Consider the following 27,005-nt stretch of genomic DNA (forward strand, 5'->3'; position numbering starts at 1 on the left):
GCCCACCCCTGGGCTAGACTATCATAGCTGGCATGGGAACTTGTGCGCCCCCCCCCCCAGAAAAAGATCCTGGATCACCTACGTCTGCAACCATCCAGTTTTAAACAACTGGGAAGCAACTGAGTCAACATGGACAAACACAAAAAAATATCCCTCTTGCATACTTTTGACACCTCACTGAGTCCCATGTCACGACAAATCTAAGCTGTTTGAGGGCCAGACGCGACCAACTCAATAATAAATTACCCAAATCTACCACGTGATATAATAGTGTAATCTCAATTAATTATCTCACAAATATGAACAATCACGTAGATCTCCTCTTCCAATTAATTAGCCAGGAGTACTTTTAAGATGACAATGCGCTGCACCAAATGTACGAAATAGTGGTTGAAGAACAAGAGGAAGACATCAAGCATCTGCACAGTCCTCTGTTCATGGCAATGTAATGAAACTCTTTTCACCACATTGTTGACTCCGTGCTATTCGAGCCAATGTTCAACACGCCGCTGACTCGAATCACTGTTCCAACAAGCTAATAGCTCCAGGTCCTAATAAAGTGGCCAGGCAATATATCATAAAAAACTTGTGATATACAGCAAATAAATCACATTGACAAGAGGGGAAATTAAAACTTCACATTTATTCACAAGTTTCTTCTTTCGATTTGATCTATGATTTGTACAGATATTTATACAGTTCTGAAGAAATTACAGAAATTTAAAACTTTAATGTCATTTTAGCCACAACATTAAAACTCTTGAAAATAAAACTAAATTTTAATTGTTAGCATATTTCTAACAGAAATAGATTTTTTTTTTCAGTAATTAAAAATCACTATGCGTTCTCTTCATGAAAAGTTCACTTACACTTGTTATTCCTTCCAGTTAATGTAATAAAAAAATAAAGAGCATGTATATTATAACAAAGAAATAAGGCTCATGAAGTGATATTATAATAACACTAAGAAAGGCAATTAAAACGTAATGACATTTAAAATGGAATCTCTGATCACGTTATAGTAATAATAGCTATAACTTTAAACAACTTTATATAACAGTTATAACTTGTATACAGCTTTTCTATGACTCTGGAGCAATGCGCTCTTATCAGGTGTTTGGGATCGCCTGCCTGCTAATGATTAGCGTCTAGTTGAAGATGTTTAAAATATCGATACCATAAAATATGACCCCCACAGGTTATAATTTATTCCACTTCGTGATGTTTTAAAAGTACACATATTCTGACCTGCAACGGCTTATCAGACTCCACTAGTACTGGTAAACATTCGTTCCGTTTTGTCATAAAAAGGCATCGCTGCAAAGTTTTAAAAGCGTATATCCAAAAAAGTAGGAAAAGTTTTTGCTGAACTTTTCACATTCTGAGTATCCGACTTCATTTCCAGACTTGTGCTCGCTTTACCAGGAAGTATTCTGCGTGTATATCTCTTTAACAGGAACGATTGATTATCTGTATACGGAGGCAAGTTCCCGTAGAGAGCAAGAATGGAGAAAAAAAATATAAATAAATAAAAACCTAGTAATTTTGGTAGCACTCTGTAGTTTTTCATGAAAAATCTCGTGAAAATTAAATTGCTGAAGAAGAGATGTTTAATTTTCTACTGCGGCTTTCGGTAGCAGAAATCCTGACTCACTTGTTAAAGCCTGTATCCACAGGTGGCACTTCGGTGTTCGGCGGGGTGTGTTGCTGCAAAAAAGAAAGGAAAAATATCAATATATATAAATAATACAAGAACGATCATTAAGTAACCAGAATAAACTTATATTTTCTTAATTTATTGCTTGACGGTAATAAAAACAGCATAACACATAGTGCTGTGTTCAAAATGCTCATTAAATTATTGAAGCACTTGTGCCCCATCGCAGTAGAAGTGTATGATTTTGGGTTGGGTGAGGGGAAATTCTAGTATACCTGCTCGCTCCCCCCAGTGCCGGACCAAGGTATTTTGGCGCCCCCTTTACTAAGGATATATATATTTTTTTCATGATTTGTAAAATTTGGCGTCCCTTAAAAAATGGCGCCCAGGGCAAGGGCCCGGTACTGCCTCCCACCTCTTTGGCAGACCCGGTATTTCGTAATTTTGCCATTGATGCATCTTAATCCGAGACAGACTAACTTGGTGTTAAATAAAAGAGATAAAACTCACAGTAAAAGTTTTACTGTGAGAGAAATCCTCTTATAACACGTATTATTATTAAGATATTTATTGAAATATTGCAATAAAAATTGCTCCACCTCAAAACGTATACTTAATACAAAATTGAAAACCCGTGCAGGATTCTTCAGAATCCCGTCGTCAGGCCTACATATAGGTTTCAATAACAGCCATAGAAATTAATTACTCATGAAAGATATTAAAATAATTAGAAAGATAGAAAAAGGCATAAATATGCTGTGGTACAACAAGAAAAACTTATAGATGAGATGGTGCTTTAATACACACAACATTTCATATTAGTTTTTCTTGTTGTATCCATGGCAATTAAGACTATGAGGCGTCAGTATACAGTATTGTGTTTGTAATTGCATGTATCCTACAGCCATTTCGCTGTACGAAAAACCAGAGTTTCCGGTGGGTAAACCATACACTCCTTGCCAGAGACCGACTAACTCGGCAATGTGAAAAAATGCTCATAATCCTCGCGTCTTTGATAGGATTCGAACTCATGTCTTTTCTACTCGGTATGGGAGGACAGTGATTATAACTACTATACTACAGGCGAGGGTTAATACATAAGGTAAGGAAAAAAAAAAAAAAAAACAAGAGCAGGGTTAAGAATTGCCCAAGAAGAATAACCACGTACCGTGATATCCTAGAGAATTCTCTTTAATTTTGGTATCCTCTTAGACTAATTAAAAAAAGCCCATAAACATTCTTCTCCCTCCAATAAAACATTTTAATTCTGCGAGCACCAAAAATTGAATCAAAGCCCTCTACCACACAGTGTGAGAGAGAGAGCAGAAACACTGTCCACTTTACTACCTGCGAGGTCAAAGTCCCGGTATTGGAATTTTGTCTTTGTAATAGAATGCTCTGCCTATGTAATAGAATTTTGTATTTAGCGAATTAAAGTAGTCTTTAATGGCCAACAGTGCGCCTGGTTTGGTTTTACATCAGGTGAGGGAGGAAATATTTCCCATTTGAATGCATACTAGATTTAGAAAAGTGAGGATATGCGTTGTACAAAAGAATCACTTGATTTGACAGCAACTACAGCATCCCCGACGATGAATTTCAGGTGCTCTGATATTTTTTGGCAACAGAAATTATACATTTTGCATCTCCTTCGAGGGTTTTGCCACTCATTGCCATTTCAAAAAGCTCTCAAACACGGATTGGAACTATAATGCTACTACCTCCTGACGTAATTCACACATAATAGGCGTAATCAACACTTTTCTTAACCGACACAAACAAAATTCTTCTGGATACCTATTAAACCCTCCTTGTATACTATACTTAAAAACACAGCTTCTACGTGATCGTTAACAACCGTACAACAGCCTGAATTTACTACTTTTAGAACACCTAAAGAAGTATTGAAAGTGTAACAGAGGGATGCTGGTCCGTGTTTACTCAATTGCTTCCCACAGTTGTTGCAAATTGGATGGTTGTGGAACTTTACTCCGAATAGCTAGTTTCACCTCGTCCTATAGATACTCAATTGAATTGAGTTCTCATGCTGTGGAGACGAACTCAGTAGACTAAATTCACTCTCATATTACCTGAATCCAGTTTCTAGAATTCTGGCCTATCGACATGGCTCATTATCTCATTGGAAGAACCTAATCGCAGAGGGACTGCAGATATAAAGGGATATGCCTGGTCAGAAACAATTTCCAGATCACCCGTAGCACCCAAATATTGCTACTTTGGTATGTGGGGCAATATTGGGATGGGACCCAATGTACACAGCGAAAACTCCCCACCATCAGCCATACTACTGACACTTGGCAGGATGGGTCCATGATTTAATGCTGTTTTCTCAATGCTGTTTTCTCCCTATTCTGGTCCTCCCATCAGCATTAAACAGCAGGAATCGAGATTCATCAGACCGGGTAATGTTTTTCCATTCCTGAGAGGGTATATTTTCATACAATTTTATATTCGTTCTAATATTTTTTATGTTAGAACGAATGCTTTCGGAATTCTTTGTCGAGCATTCCGAAATTTCATGAAATCGGACCAATATCCGGAAATCGTTACAGTATTTATTTTTATTCATCCATGTCACATAGTATATTGTAGTTGAGGCATGGATATTATATTTGTTGCTGTGTGCTGATTGGAATAATGAATGGGTAATATGGCAGATGCTCAGAACGAAACGTTCTCAGTTGGTGTATAAAAGTCGTTGCTCTTTGGCCACCCCTCGATGTGGGCACCTGTACGTGGTGAGGGGACCTCCCAGTGACGCTGCTGGGTTTCCAGATTAGCATCACTGGGATCTAACGCCCATACCTTGGTTCCAGGGTTACATCTTTGGAATCCGGCGTGTGCAGCCGTGCGCCGCGACCCGTGGAAGCGGAAAGGGGGATCCTGGTGGTTGAGGGGCCCAGCCTTAATACACCACTTTGGCCCCTGCTTCGACAAGACGGGTGGTCCCGGACCGGCCCGATTGGGATCAATCGGCGGGTGGTTTTATACTGCTAGGGTCAACTGCGTTCCAATAAGTCTCCCTCCCTTTGGTCCTGGGACGGGATAAAGACTTATTGGTAACGTGGGTATGGTGTTCTAAGCGAACTCGGCGTCCCATTCGTGTACGCAGTACCTGCTAGTTCACGAGTGGGCGCCCCCTCGTAGGGCTCCGTGGTGGGTGAGGTACTTAGGCATCAGACACCTTTTCTTTACTCTTATGAGTAATTTAAATTCTATTTCTCCTGGGGCCCCAACAAGGCCCCTACCTAACCGAGACGATAATACTGACACCAATACTGCCAAAAGAGCCAGAACTGAGGATAAAACACCATCTATAACACCGCTTTTCCTCATTCTCCATTCTACCGGAGAGCAGTCAATTGGGAAGATGTCACCCTTCTTCATCCAGAAAGGATTAGAAGGGTTGGCTGGATCACCGAAATCTGTAAAACGGCTGCGTTCTGGCGATCTTTTAGTCGAAGCTTCAAGCACGAAGCAAGCAGAAAGAATCCTCAACGCGACATCCATAGGGGGAATACCGATCAGCGTAACACCCCACAAAACATTGAACTCTTCACGAGGTGTCATTTCAGAGTGGGATCTTCTTCACGTTTCTGAAGAAGAGATCTGCTCTGAATTAAAAGACCAAGGAGTGACGGCTGTCAAGAGAATATCAATGTGGAAGGATGGGAATCTCGTCCCCACCCGAGTTCTCATCATAACATTTAACACCCCACGGCCTCCAAGTTCCATCAAAGCAGGCTACTTAAACTGCCCAGTGCGGCTTTACATTCCAAACCCACTTAGGTGTTTTAGATGTCAGAAATACGGCCACTCACAAACATCTTGTCGTGGTAATCCTGCCTGCGCTCGATGTGGTACGAAAGACCACGAGAGCAAGGAGTGTTCAGCTTCCAAACCAATTTGTATAAATTGCCAAGGAGAGCATCCTGCCTATTCTAGAGCATGCCAGAAGTGGAAGGACGAGAAAGAAATTCAAAAAATAAAAACAGAACTGAACATATCCTATCAGGAGGCCAGAAAACGCATTCAACCAATAAATAGCGGGAAACCTTCATACGCCCAGAAGGTTTCTGCAAAGTGCGCCATCGGTACACAAACGGAGATGACTATACCACCAAAAGAGTCATTTACTCCGATTGCACGCTATTTATTGCATTCACAAAAGCCCACCCAAAAAACACAGTCAGCTGCCACTCCTATTTCCGTACCTCCTAATGCTCCACCACTACCAAAACCAAGTGGTAAAGTAAAGGTGCAAACATCGGAAGGGTCACCTGCAATACGAGAAACAATGGATGTCGAGGATAAGGAGGTATCGGATGACCCAGTTCTGGAAATCTTTGCAGAAGAAGATATGGACACAGGCCAAAGACCTGTGTTTCCAAAGAAAGATAAAGCCAGGACTGAGAAAATGAAGCCCTCAGCCCTTCGGAAACCACCTGATGGACCCAACAAATCCAAATAATGGGAAAGTTTAAATTTCTACAATGGAATTGTCGTGGATTCCGTCGAAATAGTGACGACATCAAGGCGCTCCTGAGTAAGCATGAGCCTACTTGCTTTTGCTTACAGGAGACGTATTTAAAGGCAAATGAGGACCCATACTTGCGTAACGTTTTCGTTATACGAAAAGACAGAGATGCGGATGGACCTGCCCACGGAGGCGTCGCCATCCTTGGGGGTAACCACATCCCATTTCAAGCTACACCACTTACCACCAACTTAGAGGCTGTAGCAGTTCAAGTTACTGTAGGGTTTCTTTTAACTGTTTGTTCCATCTATTTGCCACCTGGGAACGACATCTCCCAGGCAGACCTTGATGATCTCATTAGACAATTGCCGCCACATTTTCTGTTACTAGGGGATTTTAATGGACACAATACTCTGTGGGGTAGTGTCGACATTAATGGAAGGGGTCGGACTATAGAGCACATGCTTGAAAACAATGACCTGACCCTCCTAAATGTTAGACTTAACACCTTTTGCCACATGCCTACCCGTACATTTACCGCGATCGATCTCTCTATATGCTCGCCCTCTCTCCTTCCCATGTGTACATGGGAGGTTGAAGACAATATTTATGGCAGTGACCACTTCCCCGTGATATCCACCCTTTGTAAAGGGAGACCATGCCACCCGTCCAGGATGCCACGGTGGAAGATCGGTCACGCTGACTGGAATGCCTTCAAAAATCTAGCATTATTTGATATCAACCCAGTCACCAAGGAACCGATTAATGGCGCGGTAAAGTACATTACAGATGCTGTTGTCCAAGCAGCGGCAATTGCAATACCAAAGACTTCGTCTCGGTTTCCACCATTTCCAAAACCCTGGTGGAATTCCAATTGCACTGCAGCAAGAAAGTCTCAAAACAAGGCGTGGGGTATTTTTCGCCGGTACCCCACCGCAGATAACTTAATAACATTCAAACGTGCACGTGCGAAAGCACGTTACGTAAGACGTCAGAGTCAGAAGGAATCTTGGATCAAATTCACATCTTCTATCAATCAGGCTTCATCATCTAAGCTTGTGTGGGATAAAGTCCGAAAAATGAAGGGGAAATATATATCACACCCTTCTTCGATTCTGGAGTATAATGGATCTGCAATTGCAGACCAAACTGCAATTGCAAATACTCTTGGGGAGGTATTTGCTAAAGTGTCTGCCAAAACATCTTACCACCCTGAGTTTCTGGCCCTCAAACAAAATGTTGAAAGGCAACCTTTGAAATTGTCGTCAAAGAACTGTGAAGAATACAATCAACCCTTCACTGAATGGGAAATGAAAGCGGCACTATCACTATCCCAGGCGAGTGCCGTAGGGCCGGATGACATCCATTATGAGATGATAAAACATCTTTCGTCTCAATCTCTGGATCAGTTGCTCTGTTTGTACAACAGAGTTTATCTTGAAGATGAGTTTCCGGACTCCTGGCATAAGGCAATCGTGCTTGCGTTTCCAAAGCCAGGAAAAGATCCAAAATTTCCGAGTAATTACCGTCCCATTGCTTTGACAAGCTGCTTGTGCAAGATCCTGGAAAGGATGGTGAATGCCCGTCTCATGTGGTATTTAGAAGGGAATGACCTCCTTTCCAAAGTTCAATGTGGTTTCCGAAGGAACAGGTCAACACTTGACCATCTTATAAGACTGGAAACATCTATCCGAGATGCTTTCCTTAAACGTGAACACCTGGTGTCAATTTTCTTTGATATCGAAAAAGCGTATGACACAGCCTGGAGATTTGGAATCTTAAAGGATATCCATGATCTGGGTCTGAGGGGCCATCTAGCCCTCTTCATTAAAAATTTCTTATTGAACCGGTCATTCCAAGTTCGTGTCGGCTCTGTTTATTCTCAATCCTTTTGTCAAGAAGAAGGAGTCCCCCAAGGGTCAGTGTTAAGTGTTACGCTTTTCGCTATCAAAGTTAATTCTATTATTGAACAACTTCCTCCAACCGTAAACAGCGCCCTCTTTGTTGATGACTTTACCATCTTCTGTCAGTCATGCAACATGAGGGTTATTGAACGACAATTGCAGCATGCCATTGACCATGTAAAAACTTGGGCAATGGCTAATGGTTTCAGGCTATCACCACAGAAGACCGTCTGCGTACATTTTTGTCGCAAACGGAACCTTCACCCTGAACCAGAACTCAAACTTGGACAACACATCATTCCAGTAGTACCTGAGACAAAATTCTTAGGTCTCACATTCGATAAGAAGTTGACATTTTTACCACATATCCGTCAACTGCGAACAAGGTGCACGAGGGGATTGAATCTCCTTCGTGCCATCTCCTCAAATAAATGGGGGGCAGACCGATGCACTTTACTGCGTCTTTATCGTACACTTGTTCGTTCAAAATTAGACTATGGGTCCCAAGTGTACGCATCGGCTAGAAATAGCGTACTACGATGGCTAGACCCACTGCACCACCAAGCCATCCGTACTGCAACTGGAGCATTCAGAACATCTCCCGTCCAGAGTTTATACGTCGAAGCAGGTGAACCACCACTATTGCTCCGACGAAAGCAATTGTCGCTAAAATATACCTTCAAACTAAAATCCCTGCCAGACAACCCAACGTGGGCTTGTGTTTTTGAGCCACGATGGGAAACGCTTTATAAAACCCGTCAGACTGCTAACCGATCCTTTGGCATCCGTGTCCAAGATCTGCTCAGAGAGTTCAACATTACGGTAGACAATGTTGCAAAGTCACCAAGGCATCTACTTCCACCCTGGCATGCTCGCTTACCATCATGTGACTTCTCCATAAAAAGTTGGGGTAAAGCCATAACTCCGTCCTCTGTCTACCAACAACTCTATGCTGCCCATCGATCCGATTACTCTGATTTCTTGCCTGTGTTCACTGATGGCTCGAAGTCAGAGTTGTCTGTAAGATCTGCTGCTGTCTTTCCAGATTGTACTATATCTGGGAAGATTCCCCTCGAATGCAGCATATATACAGCTGAGTTGTATGCTATAGAGCTAGCCTTGGACCACATTAAAACCCGGAAGCATCAAAGATGTATGGTGTACACTGACTCTTCAAGTACACTGCTGGCTTTATCGGGGATGAGATATAATCCTCATCCAATATTGACCCAGGTTCAGCAGACTTTACATTCTTTGTTTGAGAGCTCATTCGATATCCGTTTCTGCTGGATCCCAAGCCACATTGGGATCGGGGGAAATGAACTGGCTGATGCTGCGGCCAGATCACCAGAACCCCAAAACACTTATTGCCTGTTAGTCCCCTATACAGACTACATGCAAATAATACACCAAAAGATTAATTCCCAATGGCAACAATCTTGGCATGAGCAAGTCACAAACAAGCTCTATCAGATAAAGCCTGTAATCGGACATTGGCAGTCTAGTCTGCGCAGGAACCGCAGAGAGGAAGTTGTTTTAGCTCGCCTCCGCATAGGACACAGTCATCTTACACATGCTTTTCTGCTGAGGGCAGATGACTATCCTATGTGCGAGAACTGTGGCACCATTTTAACTATTTATCACATTTTAACCGTGTGTCCACGTTTTACCCCTGAACGTGATTTTTATTTTACCGCTTTTAGTCATCTGGCTGAGCCTTATACACTCAGCCAGATTTTATCCGACAATGACCACGTGTCTGCTGTTTTTAGCTTTTTAAAATCAATAAACGTTTTTGCTTATATATAAAATTTACATTTTATTGTGATTTTCTGTTGATTTACCTTTTATACATTTGTTAAATTTTTTTGACATAGTGACCTAATTAATTAGGTCACTGAAAGTTTACTCTTTTATACATGACCTGGTCTTGGCGCATTATAGCCTAAGTTGCTAATGCGCCAATAAAACCCAAATCAAACTCAAACTCAAGCTCTTTGGCCATTTTTTGTTGTTTTTGGGTTTTAGGAGCATGTATGTATAGACATATCTTATTTTACTTCATTTCTATTTATACTTTCTTTATTCGATTATGGAGTCGATTAAATTATTACCGTGGAAACGGATATGAGAAGTTTTATTAATTTCTTTCAGAAAGTGGAAATAACATTACTCTGAGAGATCTTCTGTATCAACTAAAAGTGAAATTCCTGAGTATTACAAAAACTTGTACAGCGAACTTCATGCGACATCTTCAGGTACTTTCAATTTCTTTAATTTTGTAAAATTACAAGTATTTTTATTTTAAAAAAAATAATAAAAATAATAAACATATATTTTCTGTTTATACCCTGGAACAACCATATTTTGGAATTTAGAGTGTTTCTCAACCGGCAGTCGGCGAATAATTTCTGCCCTTCCATGTGCTCTGTCATTTGCATTACTATTTATTATTCTTTTACCTATCTGCGATAAAAAATTTAGAAAACTCACCGGTAAAGGAGCACCTGTCTTATTATTATTGTTGCTCTTATATTATTTCTTCTTGATTGGGTTATTCCACTCCGTGACTGGTACTGCTACCAAGTATACAGGGTGGTTGTAATGTCTGGTGTTACTGTTGGTCGAGGAACTCTCTGACTAGCCTACAGGTATTCAGGATTGCGACTTTCTAGAGTTCCTTGTAGGTGTTCTCTGGGAGACCTATTGCTGCTAGGCTGCTATGTAGGGTCTTTGGTACTATAGCGGTGGTTGATACGATTATTATTATTATTATTATTTTATTTTATTTTTTTTTTGTTGTTGTTGTTGCTGCTGCCGCTGTTGCTCTTATATTATTTCTCCCTGATTGGAGGGTTCCACCCTGTGACGGGTATTGCTACCAAGTAGCATAGAGTTGTTGTTATGTCTGGTGTTACTGTTGGTCGAGGAACTCTCTGACTATCCTATAGGTGTTCAGGATTGCAACGTTCTGGAGTCCCTTATAGGTGTTCTCTGGGAGACCTGTTGCTGCTAGGCTGTTATGTAGGGTCTTTGGCACCATCCGGTGGTTGACACGATGATCGGGATAGGCATTGCTTGTTGCATATGCCACATCTCTTTGATCGCTGTCTGAGGTTCATGTCCTTCCTGATCTTTTCTTCATGTGTTTTCTGGAGATTGCCAGTATTGGGCACTACTATGTCAATGAAATAGGTAGATAGCCTTTTCCTTCTTGTCGACAAGGGTTATGTCCAGTCTGTTGTGCGGGACTGTCTTGTCTGTTATTGTGGTGCAGTCCCAGTACAGCTTGTGGGTTGGGGTCTCTAATACTGCTCGGAGTTTCGTACTTGTGATACTGTACACTTTCTTTGATCAACTGGTATTTCCTTGATACGATACACTTTCTTTACACTTTATGATGTATTATCCTGGCTACCTAGTCGTGTCTATGAGTGTACACAGTCTGAGTGATCACCTTTCATTCACCGGTGATGGATCGTTTCTGAGGTCAGGTGGATCATCGACATGTGTCATCGGACACTTCGGGCTCCTTGTCAATATATTTTCTATAGTTTCTGGCATTGATTACCTGGTCTTGGATGGCAAGCATGAATCCTTCAGTCTCGGGGACGAGCGTCCCTCTCGTGAGCCATGCATTGGAAGCAATTTTATCTAGTGACCTTGATGGAGGTCATTGTAGTGTCTGCCATGGAGTGTCTTCTTTGCCCATCTTTCTAGCTTAGTTTGGGCCTTCTGGATGGGAGGGGATTCCTTGCTTAGGTTGAGTGGAGTATATCGCTTGTCTATCTTCCTTATAGCCTGGTGGAGTGCTGCTGTGTGTGTCTGGAAGTAATCCTTCAGGTTAACAATCGCTGTTTTCTATTGCTCGATGAGGTCTATCTGGCCCCTTCCTCCTTCTTTCCGAGCAATTGCCAGTATTTACACAGCTGACTTCGGATGGCGTTGGCAGCTTTTGGTCATCATTGTCCTTGTCTTTCATATAATATCCTCCAGATCGGTGTTAGTCCAATCTATGACCCCAAAGGGGTATGCTAGCACTGGGACTGCATAGGTGTTTATGGCTTTAACTGTGTTCCCTCCGTTCAATTTTGCTTTCAGCAGGCTTCTGAGTCTCTGATGATATTTTTCGTTCAGCCACTTCTTGATTTCGTTGTGCTCTAACTGCTGAGCCTGCATCATCCCTAGGTATTTGTAGGTCTCTCCTTCTGTCATAGCTTCGATTTCTTTCCATCTGGTATTGTCGATCTGGGTAGTTGGAATAAATTTAAGGAAGAATTAGACGGACAGATGACGTGGGTAGTTGGTTTTTTTTTTTTTTTTTTTGACCAAAGTTGTATAAGCTTGTTTCCTTGCATCATCTTCCGCTACTAATACTAATGCTAAATCGAGAAGCTGCAATTTTCGTAGTAAAAGTTTTCTCTGCATTCAAAATATCATTTTGAGAAGATTCGCACCTTTTTGGTATTCAACAAAAAGCCATATTTTCTTTAGACATTATCAGAAAACTATATAAACTAGCATGTTTAAACTTGATATATTCACTGGTCTGAATACCAAATCTTTCCCTTCGATAAGCACATTTTTGAAAAAAACATACCCAGAAATTTGGCATATTGCATTTACATGTTCTGCCCCGAAATGTTACATTCCGAAATTACACGTTCTGTCCCACAGTGCTACAAATGCCTTCCCTGCATCACCCAACAAATTACTTTTTAAAAAACCCATGTCACACATATTTGGATTTTCCATCAGATTCATAGTAAATAATGTAACAGTACTTTTTGATTTTCTATTAAAATAAATGAATTCTAGTTTGAATGATTTAGCAAAACAATTGGTTTTGCTTGGTTCGCCTTCTCGTGCTCTACAAATTTTGAATTAATCGGAAAAATAAACACTTCAAGAATCTAAAATAGCTCCGTTGTCAAATATATTCATTCTCAAATTCATTTTTTATGAGCTGTGAGTAATTTAGTATATGGTTTATTTTTTGACCGTTTATTTAAGGAAAAACAATGCATATAAATTTTAAAAATTCTTTACTGTAGAATTTTTTAGTAGGATCTAATACTTCATTTTATTAACTCTAACTATTAATATGGTGAATTATGTTGGGTCTATGAAGGCTAAATCTCATCTCATCTCTCTCTCTCTCTCTCTCTCTCTCTCTCTCTCTGTCTCTCTCTAGATGAGACAATTTTTATATCTTTACATCACTAATTTGTAATTCTCCTCGTTATTATTTATTTTATTAATTTTTTTTTGTGAATGATGGCTCGGTGGAGGATAATTTTAGCTTGACATTTCCCCATTGTGCCCAGTTATCACAACTGACTACATTTAGAAAATCGATTACATCGATAAGCAATGAAAGGCTGAGTCTCTAAGATCTTTCGTCATAAATGGCCCTTTGGGATCGGCGCTCACTAGTTCTCATACTAAACTTTTAATTTTCCCTAGAAGTTATTTTATTGACGCCCGATCTCCTAAATCCTCCAAGTTATTTTCGAGTTAGCGTTAACTATTTAACGGTATGGAGAGACAGTTTTTAGATAGTAGTATGGAGAGACGGTTGCTTTTTTCATTTAAAAATTTATCTGCATTTCCAAAATATAAATGAACGCAGTTTATAATTGGCTGTAAGGGATCATATGATATCGCCTTTAGCTAGACAATTGCGTGTTCTGTCGTTCGCGAGCACTTAGCAGGTAGCTCGTCTAGCCTTCCCTATCTTATGGAAAAGCATGGGTTCGAATCCCATCAAGACGGGAGAACGTTTTATTGGCATCGTTCGCATCGTGGCCAAGTTAGTCGGTTTCGGGTATGGGTTGCAAAGTGTCCTCCAATCCGCTCCACCAAGAAACTCACCCTCGCAGGTAGCACACTCAATATATTCAACCGTCCTCCCCACACGGATGGAAAAGGCCCAGGTTCGAATTACATCGACACAAGAAATTTTTATGGGCTTCTTTAATAACGTGGATGAACAAGCTGGTCTCAAACAAGAGTGCGTGGTCCCGAAAACGGCGTATTGTCTATCAAAGGCAAATAATCGACCATAGGATACCCGCAATTTATAAACTGAGATACTACTTCAGAGTCCCAACACTGCCATTCGACATTAAAAAGAATAAAAACATTTTGAAGGAGCACTATGAATCAGGAAAGGCTAAATGCTCAAGCAAAGCTTTCAACAGAGAAAAGCTTGGTCAACATTGCACCAAACTTGAATGAAAAAGTTATTAATCTATTTTCAACGAATAAAAACCGAAGAATGGATTTTGTTTTTAAATAAAAGTTCAAGTTTGTTAATGGTAAATGTCTAGTTAATGTTTTGTAGTATTTTTAACTTGCATATTATTAATACCATGAATGTCTACATGTCTTATAACAAGGCAATTTAATGTAACTTTAAGACCCAGCACCCTCAGAGTCACGAGCCACCACTGATTACGATTAGACAATCCGTTAATATAATATATATTCGATCTCCGTGATGCATGCTTCTTATTCGCTACCACTAATGATGACTTGACAGCTAATGTCCATCACGTTAATACTTAAGTCTTAACGTGTTAATGTATACAAAAATATGCAACATAACAATAATGGAAACAAAAACAGATATTTATTAATTATGTAAATAAAAACTCATGACAAATTCATTCCACAAGATTTTATTTACTGCATTTGATTGAAACAATGGCAAAAAATAAAACATATTATAACTTCGTTTAGAAACATCATAATTTTTGGTACTTACGTGTTAGCGGTGAGGCTAATTTTCAAAAATCATACTCTTAAACTTTATGTAAAGTTTTTATAAACAAATAAGTACGTCATAGTACTTAATAGTATTTGTTTATAAAAGGAAGTTAGGTTGCATGAAATTTGAGAGTGTTGGCTTTTGAAAACTAGAATCACGCGATAACTAACTTGTTCGATATTTATTTTATATTATTGTTCATATATTCATACTCGTATTTACTGTCTAAATAAAGTAAGATTTCATAAAAATTTGGAGGGCACTAAAAGTGACAAAGAAGGCCTTGAAAGAAAAATAATTCCACAACTATAAAACGAAAGGAAACAATACGCACTGAAAGGAGGAAATTAATTCTCGGGCAAGTTTTTTAGATTTTCCAAAAATATTTAGTTAAAAGCAAATAATAAGGAGAATGAACCTTTTACAAGAGAAAAAAATCACACAAATCTCCCGAAGCTGCTACTCACTTAGACAGAAACGAAAGCATATACTCAGCATGATTGATAGCCTTCATGAGCAGAAGCGCCTAATGAGGCTTTGAAGTGAATATCGATAAAAAAAAAGATCGGTGAAACACACGCGTATTTGAAAAATGCCTTAAAAAAGCCCACCAACTTGACTAAAATCCAGAAGGAAAGCCAACTTGCCGGAAAACCGTAGAACACACACATGAACACCGAAAATTTTCCGGCAAAACAGGAAAAATGGCAAGTATACATGTACCTATTTGTTAACACACACAAGTGAAATAGTAGAAAGCAACATAAGTTCACTTGAAAGTATTTTGTTAATATTTCAAAGATTGCATGCAAGAGTGCTTTAATTATTTAATTTACATTGTAATTCCCATTCTAGTTTTGCGGTTATTATTTTTTCCTGGAAAAGGAATAAAAAATAATTGGTTGTTACTGAACGGAGGGAACTCTCTTACCGTCCTCGGAGAACCTCCTGGACTACGTCGATTTGGCGTTCGCAGAACATTGAGAGGAGGATGAGGGTCAGCGGGCGACGACATCGTTCGCCTGACAGGATCTCGCGCGCTGCGATAGCTGCGAAACGACGCTTGACTACGGAAAGATGAATAACTCCGCAGGGAACTTTGGGAGGGCACTGAAGCCGAGCTCGCTCTCCTTGAGCCTAGAGAAAGAAAAGCAACGCTTATAGGCCAGATTTTGCATATGGGAAGAAGAATAGTTTGTAGCATCGGTAGTCATCAGAGAAACTGCGAACAAAGAAACAGTATGATGAACTGGCTGCTGAGAGCGAGAGAGAGAGAGAGAGAGAGAGAGAGAGAGAGAGAGAGAGAGAGAGAGAAAGCGAGAAGAAACATAATGAATACAATGAAAAAATATAAACATGTTTTGAAATATAATGAATTCCTCATAGTATCTTTAATGATTATTAGCTGCATCTAATTCCTAAGTTGTCCACTCCATTCTTCAATTGTATTTCGTTGATTGCCTGCAGCTTTTATAACAGATTTTCATTTGAAACGAATGCGTGTAAGAATATGTTTTCCGGGAGGATTTTTCTGTTAAATGTATAATAACTGGATTCTCCTGCGCGCCTGGAATAACACGCACGAAAGATTTTTATGAGATAAGTCGAAAGGTTATGCTGCTGTATCTGTAAGAACCATTTCTCATCTCCCATGTTCACTGTTGCAACGCCACATATCTACTGCACTCCTTGTCAAGACATTTAGTTGCTATTTGCTTTAAAGTATGTTTCGTCACGTAACTAATTTATTCTGCGCATAGAGATTAACACTGTAAAGCAAATAACAGTTTTAAAACTTTTTCCGTAGTCTCCCCAGGATTTGGAATGAAAATTCCAGAATAAGTGCTTATATCATTGGCTCACTAAATCTGTAAGATGCAGTTCTTTTAAAAGTGTCTTTTCACTGAAACACTAATGGATTTTATGTGTGTGTCTTTTAAGCGCAAAAGCAAAAAAGCTATGAGGCACTAGTATGCTATGTCTGTAAATTGCGAGTATTGTATTCTATGGTCGATTGCCTGTTTTTACTGGAGGTAAAACCAGAGTTTCCAGGAGACTAGATGAAAAAAAAATCCTGAGAAAAGTCCTCGCATTATGGACGGAATTCGAAACCGGGTCGTTTGCATCCGGTGTGTAGAGAGCGGTAATTTTATCCACTGTTTCAGCTGGATTTTATCAATTGGTGGAGATTTTTTGTGTACACAAAACAAAGAAAAATAAAAATAAAAAAGAGGTAAAAAGTATGTGCACAACGCTTCTGTTCCGAGAATACTAGGGATTCCGGTGAAGAATCTTCTCTCTCTCTCTCTCTCTCTCTCTCTCTCTCTCAGGTGTAGAATGTTAAGAGCTGATTTTCTCAAGTAGAACTTGATGCTTTTGGCTGCTGATATAACTGGAAAACCCTAAAATCATACATTGGCTAAGTTTCCCAACAAGATCGTTGGAGGGAGGGGAATGTATGTACTGTCAGATGATTTTACCATTTTGATGTAAATGATATGAACTTCGTCCTGCTGTCTAAAGTTTAGATAACAAATTTCTATAGTGATAAGAGAACAGAGTTGTAGTAACAAATGCACCTCTAAAGGTATGCTATGGATAGGATGAATGAGTTGGAACATTCTAAAATGGTCATTATAAAAGATTTGAGAAGATAAATGGATCTCTTGATTTTTATATTATCCTCTTCGTTGTTTTTATTGAGAGAGAGAGAGAGAGAGAGAGAGAGAGAGAGAGAGAGAGAGAGAGAGAGAGAGAGAGAGAGAGATTATTCCATTTATAAAAATCTGACGAAGTTTTTTTAGTTATGTAAAACAGACTATTGGGAAAACCATTGGGATTGATGTCAATAATACACAGGAACTTTGTCAGCGGAATAAAGAGGCGATTATCTCTTTGTATAAAGCAAAACGTCAAGCTACATTTTCAATACTTTATACAGGTTTGGAAATTCCATTTTAGGGAGAACATAAATCTGTTGCAAAGCGTATTCTTATCAGGAAAGACTGAAGCTACGTAAATTGCAACGTATGGAAACTGGGCACCTGCAAGGAGACCTGACTGTAGTGGTTAAAGCTTTTAAAAAGGCTGAGTAAACTAAATTCTGGTAACATATTTTCTCTTTCTGAGACGACACGCATGCCTCTCATTCCAGAAATTGTCGCAGAGCACCCATTTCTGAGATGAGAGGCATTTTCAATTGCGATAAAATTGCAGGCAAGGTTGTAGGTCAGATAAGAAACTAGAAAATGGCTGGAAAATAATTAATTACTTCTAACTCCTTAAAAGAAATTAATTGAATTAGGAACTAGCAACTGCGTTTGGAACTAGCATCTCCGTCGAGACCTAATCGAAGTGTTTAAGGATTTAAAAGGGTTGAGTAAACTAAATGCGGATGGCATGTTTACTCTTTCTTGCCAGACGATACACACAAAGGAAACATTTTTAAATGGAAACGGATGCAGAATTCTCATTCAGTCAGAGTAATTGATTGTTGGGATAAACTTCCACTCGGTATTGTGGAAGTGGGTTAAAGAAGGATTAAACAAATTATTAGGAGAATGGGCACAAGTAATATGTAAAATGTCGCTTCGTTCTTTTTAATTTTTTGCTGGGAGGGGGAATGCAGATGCCATATAAGTTGCTTTTTTGCATTATTTTTCCAATACTAAGACCGAAGTGAACATTGTTGTTCTCCTGATTCGAGCAGCATTATTATGCGGCGGTTTCGTTATTTTGAGGCTTAACCTTTGTTAAGCCTCAGGATTCCTTAGGATTCCCTCTTTTGAGAACCCTAAAACGGGTGGTTATTTTATTATATGAATCTGTCGTCTTGAATATTACGTACAGACTTGGAAACTCCATTTAGGTAAGTTGTAGACCTGCTGTGAGAATTGCCGAGCAGAGCAATAAGCAAAATTAGTGAAAGGCACATAGTGGTATCCTTATCAAGAGAAACTTCAGTCCTTGTTGGTATTTGGAAACCTCATATCTGTGGTGTGACCTGATGGAGGTGTTTTTAAAAGGTCGACTAAACTAAACGTTGAGGGCATTTTAATACCTAGTCACGCCGCATACAAAAACGGAGATAAATTTAAAAGGGAATAATTGTAGAAAAAATGTCCGAAAGTTTTTCTTTAGTCAAAGGATGAATGGCTGATTAATAAATTCCTCACCATACTGTTGTGGTGATTGGAAGTTTATCTAGATTTAAATATAAGTTGAACAAACATTTGTTAGAAATAGATAAATGAGGTCAGGAAAGGTGACATTACTGGTTGCACTTTTTTTTTTTTTTTGTTGTTGATGTTAAATAAGCTTGCTTCATTGCAGCACGTTACTAATACTAATATTAACTCCATAGGTTCTAATGTGTCGTATCTCCAACTTCTCCAAGGTTAAATCTACCACCATTCATGCAAAGTATAAATTTCATTGCAGGAGACCTGATGTTGCTGCATTGCTAAATGAAGCCTCCTGTGTACTGTTTATCCCTTTTTTCACTATAAGAAGTTCATTGATAGAATTTACAAAAATTAAAATATAAAAGTGACAACGCTTCTCCAGTAGTCTTGTCGAAACATGTCTAGGAGAGGAATTTGATACTTTTTGCATTTAATTTTCTTTAAGAGAGAATTTTTATGTTCCGCATTTAACCCATTAGAAGTATTTTCATTTGTTACGGGCACAGTATTCGCAGTATCCATCCTACATTCTCAGCTCTAACTTCAGATCTACTGTGTCATTTTGAACATCAGTAATTCAGGTCTATGATTGTCATTTACTTCAAAGAGAAACACTGGTAGATGAACTCTTAATATATAAGTAACTGGCTGCCACAAATGAGAGGTAAAAGATACGGTGATGTTTTATTCATTATTCAATGTTGATTCATAATAAATGTCACACTGAGGCCACCCGGAATATTCATTCATCTGTCCAAGTTCGTGAATTGGTGATTTGCTTGTGTGCTGGACGAAGAAAACCGAGTTTCCGGGGGGGGGGGGGTTCTATCTACGCCTGAGACCGACTAACTCAGCCACAAAGTGAAAAAAAGCCCGTAAAAGCTGGGCCTTTTCCACCCGATGTGGGAAGGATGGTGATGATGCCACTGCACTACGAAGCAGACTCAATGTTGATTCAAATGATTAGTATTTCCTTGATATTTTCAATGTTGTAATTCAAATAAACCAGAACCGTCGTTCTAATGTAATTAGACAAAAGCCACACCATATTGAAATCATCGTAATATTTGGGAGTTCGTATCATAAGGTCACGTACTTGAATCTATTGAACAAACGGATTACGTTTTTATTTATGAATATCTGAAGTAAATCAATTTGTATTTTTGCGAAATAAAAATGCAAATAAAAGACAAAGTGATAATGAAGCACAGCAATATTTTTATTTTTGAATGAATTTGAAGCAAATGAATTTGTATTTTTGAACAAAAATACAAAAGAAAAGGACAATGAAGCAGAGCAAATTAACACATAAAAGAACGCCGAGAACATTGTTTCGAAGAGCACACTGCAAGACAAAGAAGTGGTGTATACTTTTTAAAAGTATGACCAAACTTTCATAGCTTACAGTTATAACTAAAAAAAAATCACAACGGATCATCAGCGGAATATTTTCACTTCTGCGCAAAAACATGCAAACACAAATTGTGGTATAGTACTTTCACAAAAGATAGATTCTGTTCTATGTACTTTTACGTTGGCTGTCCCATTATTAATAATATATGAGCCGGCGATTATACAAACACTCCTTCAGGTTCATTGTGCATGCAATTTGATTTTATAGCCAATTTGGGCTACTGTTCTTTGGTTCCTAAACTAGTAATAGAGGCAGGATCGTGCAGAGATACTAAAACAAGAGAGCATCATCTTCATGCTTGACGTCAGCGCTGCAGAAACAATTGCTGTAATAAAGACAACGGCTAGTATAGTGCATCATGACGTCAGTTACCCACACACACACACACACACACACACACACACACACACACACACACACACACACACACACACACACACACACAGCACGTGCAAATTTCACGTGAAATTACCTGAGTTAGATGGTGGAGCTAGCATGATGTAACTGGCTCTTCTAGAACCTGGAACGTATTCGTTACTGATGCTGCTGCGAGAGGGGCGTCGTGAACTGGAAACGGAACCTCGGGCAGTTGTGTCGTCTCCGGTAAGGACAACAGGAGGTGTAGATGCACTAGCCAGACGTCCGGGTGGCTGATTAAATCGCTGCCTGAAAGTAATCAGTACACTAACGTTATCAGATTTGAGAAATGTCTCTCATGTGATTATTTTAAGAAAGAAGCGTTCTCAAGAAAACAGTTAAGAAGACATTTTTAATGGATAGAAACTACGTATGCGATCTATTTTCGGCTCAGTTTCTTTTAGTTCGGTTTTGTCTAGAAATCTGGATAATACTCACATACGTCAACGCGGTGCCTAAATCGAAGTTTGTTGATTCGATGTTCTCGCCAATTTTTGTCCTTCATGCTGAAGGTCACTCTGATAAACGGAATGCTTAATTTTAAACGGATTTCTATTACTTTAAAGGTTGCATTAGATTCACTTATTGTAATTTTATACGTTGTCTTCCTTGCAGTGAAAGATGAAATCTAAATTATAATGCATTCAATGTGAAGGTAATACTGTAATTTTGTTTCTAGAGTGAAGTTAAAAGTCGCTAATCATACCTTTCGTATCTCAAAAATTTCCGAAATAATGTGTATTAAAGGGCTAAAATTAAAAGCAAGATAACTAAGTAAAATTAATTTTTTTTAATTGCAGGAGGTATACTGTTTTATTGTATTACTATAGGTAAATTACATATCTTCTTTTTGGAAGATATTTCCGAGAGTTTTCCGATGATAACAACAACTTTTATAACCAGATGATCTTGCTATTGTCCACTGGCGCACCTAGGAATTTGTTTTGAATGAAAGGAGTGAGAATCGTATGTTCCACACTGGTGACTTATAAGCAGTGCAATTATCCAATATGAACAAAATGTTCTTGGGAGAACTTTATCCCCTCTGCACCTCCCCATGGGTACCTATTCTACTATCACATAAGTGGCAAAGACCTTCAGCTTAACTGTTTTTGTTCTGTTACAGTTTTCTGAATTCAGTCATGTATACACGACAGTACAGTAATTGATTTTCCATCTATTATTTAAAAACCTGAGGACAACTAGTAAAAGCTTTGTTATCCGATGTGCACGGAGATTAAAGACTTCCGGTTATATAAATTTTTCAGTTATCTGATCTGGAAAAAAAAAAATTCAATAGATAAAGATATTAATAAAAATAGTAGTATTTTGGATATGTTCCAATGTAAGCCATTTTAACCAATAAAAAGTTTGTATAGGATAAATTTAAGCTTATTTTATTTTGGAAAAAAAGTGCCTCTTCTTAATAAAATACTTGCCTCTAGTTTTCAGGCGCGAGGTATTGACGTGACGTTCTATTAATTTTATGCCAAAGAGGCATCCGGACCGCGATGAATTGCATTTTTTCTAATATGGGCCTTGAGGAAAATCCACTGTAGGTGGTGACCCAGTTCTACAATATAAATACGCCGTTTACTAGAGCTTTCCAGCTATCTTAATACCGAATAATAAAGCTTTTACTAATTTCAGGTATAGTAATTCAGAATTGATGAAGAGTTGGTAATAGACAGAACTCTTTATCAATATTAGTAACTCTTCATCTAGTACTGATAATTTGGTAAGTAATAATGGCTCCCCTGTTCAGTGCAGATACCCTCACTGTGCCAACTAATTATAAATTACAAGTCGTCAAAATTTCGTGCAGTTGTCTGAAGTTTTTTACAATGTTTGGAATAAAGAAGCGTCGAGAAAAATCTTGCAAGAACAATCTTACAAGAATACTCTTGCTACATCTCCACAATTGAAGTTAATGAGGAATTTACAGTAGCCAGATAGAGTTTATCATCTCGAATATGACGAATATGACAGGAGGATAAAAGTGTGGAACATTCCCGTTGACCTATGACAAGCACTTTACGATTACTAAGTTTTTGGTTATTTTTAGAAAACACCATCGTACATATTATCAGGTCCAAGTGCTCTGTAAGTCGCTGTGAATCTTCAAGGTATTTGTCAGTGGACACACTGGAAAAAATGTCTTGCCTTGCAGTATCACATTTAGTTCCAATAACATGGTGCGTGCTTTGCTAAAAATTTGTCCGTGTACGTCTATCTGATCATAACTTACCCCAAACCTTCTCTGTATAGAAGTTTATCTTTCAGGAAAGGAAGCAATTTTAGTTTTTCGCTACCTAAGGGAAATAACATTTCATAAACATAAAAACCGCTATGAAAATACGGTTTAGTTGATGGATAATTATTCTACTACTTCTGAGGTTATCTAGCTGACAATTATGTATATATAAATATATTTTTTTGATATTTTATTCTGAATTCTAATCGATACAAGATCAGATGCCAAATAAGAAAAGTTCAAGTCTCATCCGAAACACACCCGAGAATGATATATTTGCCAATTTTATTGCTCTTAGCTCACGAAGTTGCGTCTTTCGTACGAAACCTTCACTTACCTTCTAATCAGTTTACTTTCCCTGTAACTTTTCTCGAAGGCAGTCTTGTCAGGTTGTTTGAGATATTTGCTAGAGGAAATTGTCAAAATGACTCCTTTACGTGGAGAAACCATTCAAAGCACGCACTTTACAGAACGTGAAGATAGTCTTCAAACAGTCCTAGAATATCGAGCTAGAGGCCATAATCGGGTAGGTCGTAAAAGAGCCATAGACTTACCTTCTTCGTCTTATTCAGTGACCTATTTTTTTCCCTCATTGAAACTTCATTAATGAACTAAGCGGTACATTGTAGAAATCAACGCGTGTTTTTTGTGTGAACTGTTTTTTAAATTATTACGAGACAGCATCTTTAAACAGTGCGCAATTTTTTTTTATCTAAAGAAACATAATTCGTTCCCAGCAGTGATCTCTAATTATTATTTGAAGGCCCCTTCATCCTGCTTTGACACTCCACTTTTCCATTTCTGATATTCTTGCGCCTCCTATTCTTCAGTCCCCGTACTTCCATGATAAATATTTCATTTCAGTTACATAACAGAGACGACCATAAACATCGTAACGACAAATAACAACTCCATTATCTTCTGTAGAAACTCATGTTTATGGGACATTATAGGAACTGCTCGAATAAAATCTTAGCCTCGTAAGATACCTTACTATTCGGCTTGATTCCTGGAGATGGTAGAGTTAGTATCGCATTCACTGTTGCTCTGAGATAAATTCCGGGTAATTTTCTGGTCAGTTTTTGAGTGAGATTTCCTGAAGCAGGAAATTGTGAATTTTGGAAAAGGAAAAGAAATATCCGACATCTTGGGGAAGGGATTATACATTCCGCTCAAAGTAAAAAAATAGAGGAATAATAACGATTTTCAAATACAAAATTGTTAAAAAGAAGAAAACGGTTTTTATCACATTCAGGTGAGAGAGAACTGGTAACACATTCAGATAAAGGCTCGATTGATGTTGATTGTGAAAGCAAACTTAACCAAGCATGGATTCATGCCAGCAGTAGCGTGACTTATGTGTTGTGCAGTAAAAATAAAACTAAACTTTTATAAAACAGAAAAATGAAGCTGGTAATGATAAATGGAGCACAAACATGGACTTGACTAAGAGAGAGAGGACTTTGCAGGATCGGCAGACTTGTGAAGAGATTCCTGTTTAAACCTCAGTCCAGTGATGATATAAATCATACGATTTATGGTTAAATAATATGAAACATGAAAAAAGGCCAAAAAGGTGTGTTTGCTATTCGAAATTCAGGATGAAAGGAGCTATGCAGTTCCTTCTGGAATAGTTCTTGGTGTCTTAGATAGAACATACTTATAATTTGGATGTGATACCAGTTTAAAATGAAAATACTAGTAAAAATCGAAAGACTAGGAGTATTCTCCTTTTAGAGATCAGTTATTCTTTGTGGCTTATTCTTTTTCGTATATGCTGGTGTCCAGTCTGCTTTGCACTCTGGGCATCTGTGATATGTAACTACAAGCTGTTAACATATGTTACCATTACAAGATGAAGTGGTTGTTGCAATCAATGTATGATAATGAGTTCCCCACTATTTGCCATGTTTCAGTATAACTGCTTCGAAATTATTCGATCGCTTACAAAAAATTCGAACACAACGAACCTACTTTTGCATGAGGCTCATAGTCCAGAACACTTGCCTATGGCTATAACTCGTGCTGTTTCAGTATTAAACCAAAATTCATACGCTTAACTGGCATTCGATTTCGATCGTGAAGAGACTTTCTGCTTTTACTGAAAACTTTGCGCCGACTACTCGGCTGTAAGGCTTATGGTTATGTTAGTAGCGACAAATGTCTTTATCAAGGAATTTGACTAAGCTGCTAACATCCTTTGAAATTGTATAGAATAGCTGAATCCACTATACATTTAAAAATGTGAGACACTTCCAGGTTTCGAAGCTTATTGGCTTCTTGTCAAGTTCGTGTGTAGGCCCTATTAGGGCCCACCGAACAGCGAACAAAGTATTTTGTCTAAGTGAACAGCCAAGCGGTGTATAGTGTATAGTGTTTACTGTCGGGCAGAACCGAGGGTCTTCCCCAACTCGGCGTAGTATACGCTGTTTCGCAATACAAACTCTCTAAAGAGATAGTGTGAGTTTTGTATAGTCTGCGTAGTTTAGTGTTGGGGAGTGTTTATATGTTGTTCCTCCTGCCATTTATTCCCTGTTGGAACCCACGTTTCCCCTCCATTACCACGAGGAGGTAGGCCGGGTGTAAGGTGTAAATAAAGTCTCTGGCTGGGACGAACCCTGGGTGTCGCCTTAGCTTGCCAGGGAGGGCTCCTAAAAAAACTCCAATAAAAAAGATTTTTATTGGAAAAGGGCGTGGGGGTGATAGTTCGAGTATTGGAGAAAATATGACAATAAAGAAGGTGGATGATAGGAAGGCTTCCACCTAGAAAACGAAAGTTAAAGGGATAGAGGGAGCACCCCTGTGGAAGGAGCCCATCCTTCACAGGGGGGGGGGGGCTGTTAAGAAGAGAGAAAGATTTGTCGTGTAGGGTCCACCAAGCGAAAGGTTTGGATGGGAACTGGGGGAAGGATACAGGTACTGAGGGGGAGTAATGTCATAGGACTAGGACGTCCTGTGTGGAAGTGGCGGAGATCGCACTTCAGACATAGTTTACAGTACTTCTCTGTTTCGAATCCCACACCGGCCAAGCCAACTGAAACTAGTGTCCGCAGATCCCACGCCATGCCTCAGAGCAGAGGGCATAAGGTCAGTAAGCGGTGTGGCATAATGTTTGAGTGGGGGCGCCTCTAGTGGTTTCCCACATCTGCGCTGTTTACTCTGTGTGGTGATACAGTACTCTGTAAAAGCCAGAGGTGTGAGTTGTGTGAGCGGTGTATGGAAGTGTTTTATTTCAATTTGAAAACATAACGAAAGTTACATTTACTCCTAACTCCTAAAATTAGGTTGTGTTTTTCCCTACGCAGTACAATACATAAATTACATGGGTAATTTAACGCAGTAGTTTAAATCAAATCAAAATTCATATCTTTGCGTCTGTTTGATTTCGATCATGGAGAAACTTTCTACTTTTGCTGAGGACCGAATAACTCTGGAACAGCTATCCTAGCACAGCTATCCTAGCGGGGAGTTCATATTTTTAAAATATAGAGGACTCGCCTATTCAGGTGATGCTACTCAACTTTGGCAGAACTATGGAAACTAAGTTGAATTTTAGCACAAGCCTCAGCGCCGAGTATTTGGCTTTCAGTCTTCAATGAGAACAAAAAAAAAAAAAAAAACCCCTTGCGTGTATTCTCGGGTCGATTTGTCTGTTTTGCTGGAAAAACTCGAGTTTCCGGGGGGAACCTTCCTGTCCACGTCTGACAGCAAGGTTTGCCCCCGGATCGGGTTTTCGTCCATCAAAATAGACAAATCGACCAAGAATACATGCAGAGGTTTATTTATTTATTTTTTTTTCTTCTAACTCGGACTAAGAAAAGAGACCAACTAACTCAGCCACGGACTGAAAAAACAAAACAAAACAAACTTCCTGATAATGCAAATGGTTGCGCAGTCACCACCTT

General features: G+C 39.0%; 1 protein-coding gene across 2 annotated transcripts in view; it reads right to left on the bottom strand.

The window, feature by feature from the left end:
* Positions 1-1,549: 1,549 nt before the first annotated feature.
* The window catches only part of LOC150081629 (uncharacterized), a 164,185-nt gene continuing 138,729 nt past the window's right edge, over positions 1,550-27,005 (bottom strand). The window contains exons 6-8 of one of the 2 annotated variants that reach the window (XM_090379493.1): positions 20,902-21,095; positions 15,763-15,968; positions 1,550-1,707 (exon numbers count right to left, since the gene is read on the bottom strand). In XM_090379493.1, coding sequence (XP_090235619.1) covers positions 1,651-1,707; positions 15,763-15,968; positions 20,902-21,095 — 457 coding nt within the window. In that variant the 3' untranslated portion in view covers positions 1,550-1,650. The remainder of the gene's footprint in view (positions 1,708-15,762; positions 15,969-20,901; positions 21,096-27,005) is intronic. The other variant, XM_090379494.1, reaches the window with a different exon arrangement.

The sequence above is a fragment of the Mastigoproctus giganteus genome, chromosome 8, assembly GCF_048544385.1.
Source record: "Mastigoproctus giganteus isolate SK-2022 chromosome 8, ASM4854438v1, whole genome shotgun sequence".
NCBI lineage: Eukaryota > Metazoa > Arthropoda > Arachnida > Uropygi > Thelyphonidae > Mastigoproctus > Mastigoproctus giganteus.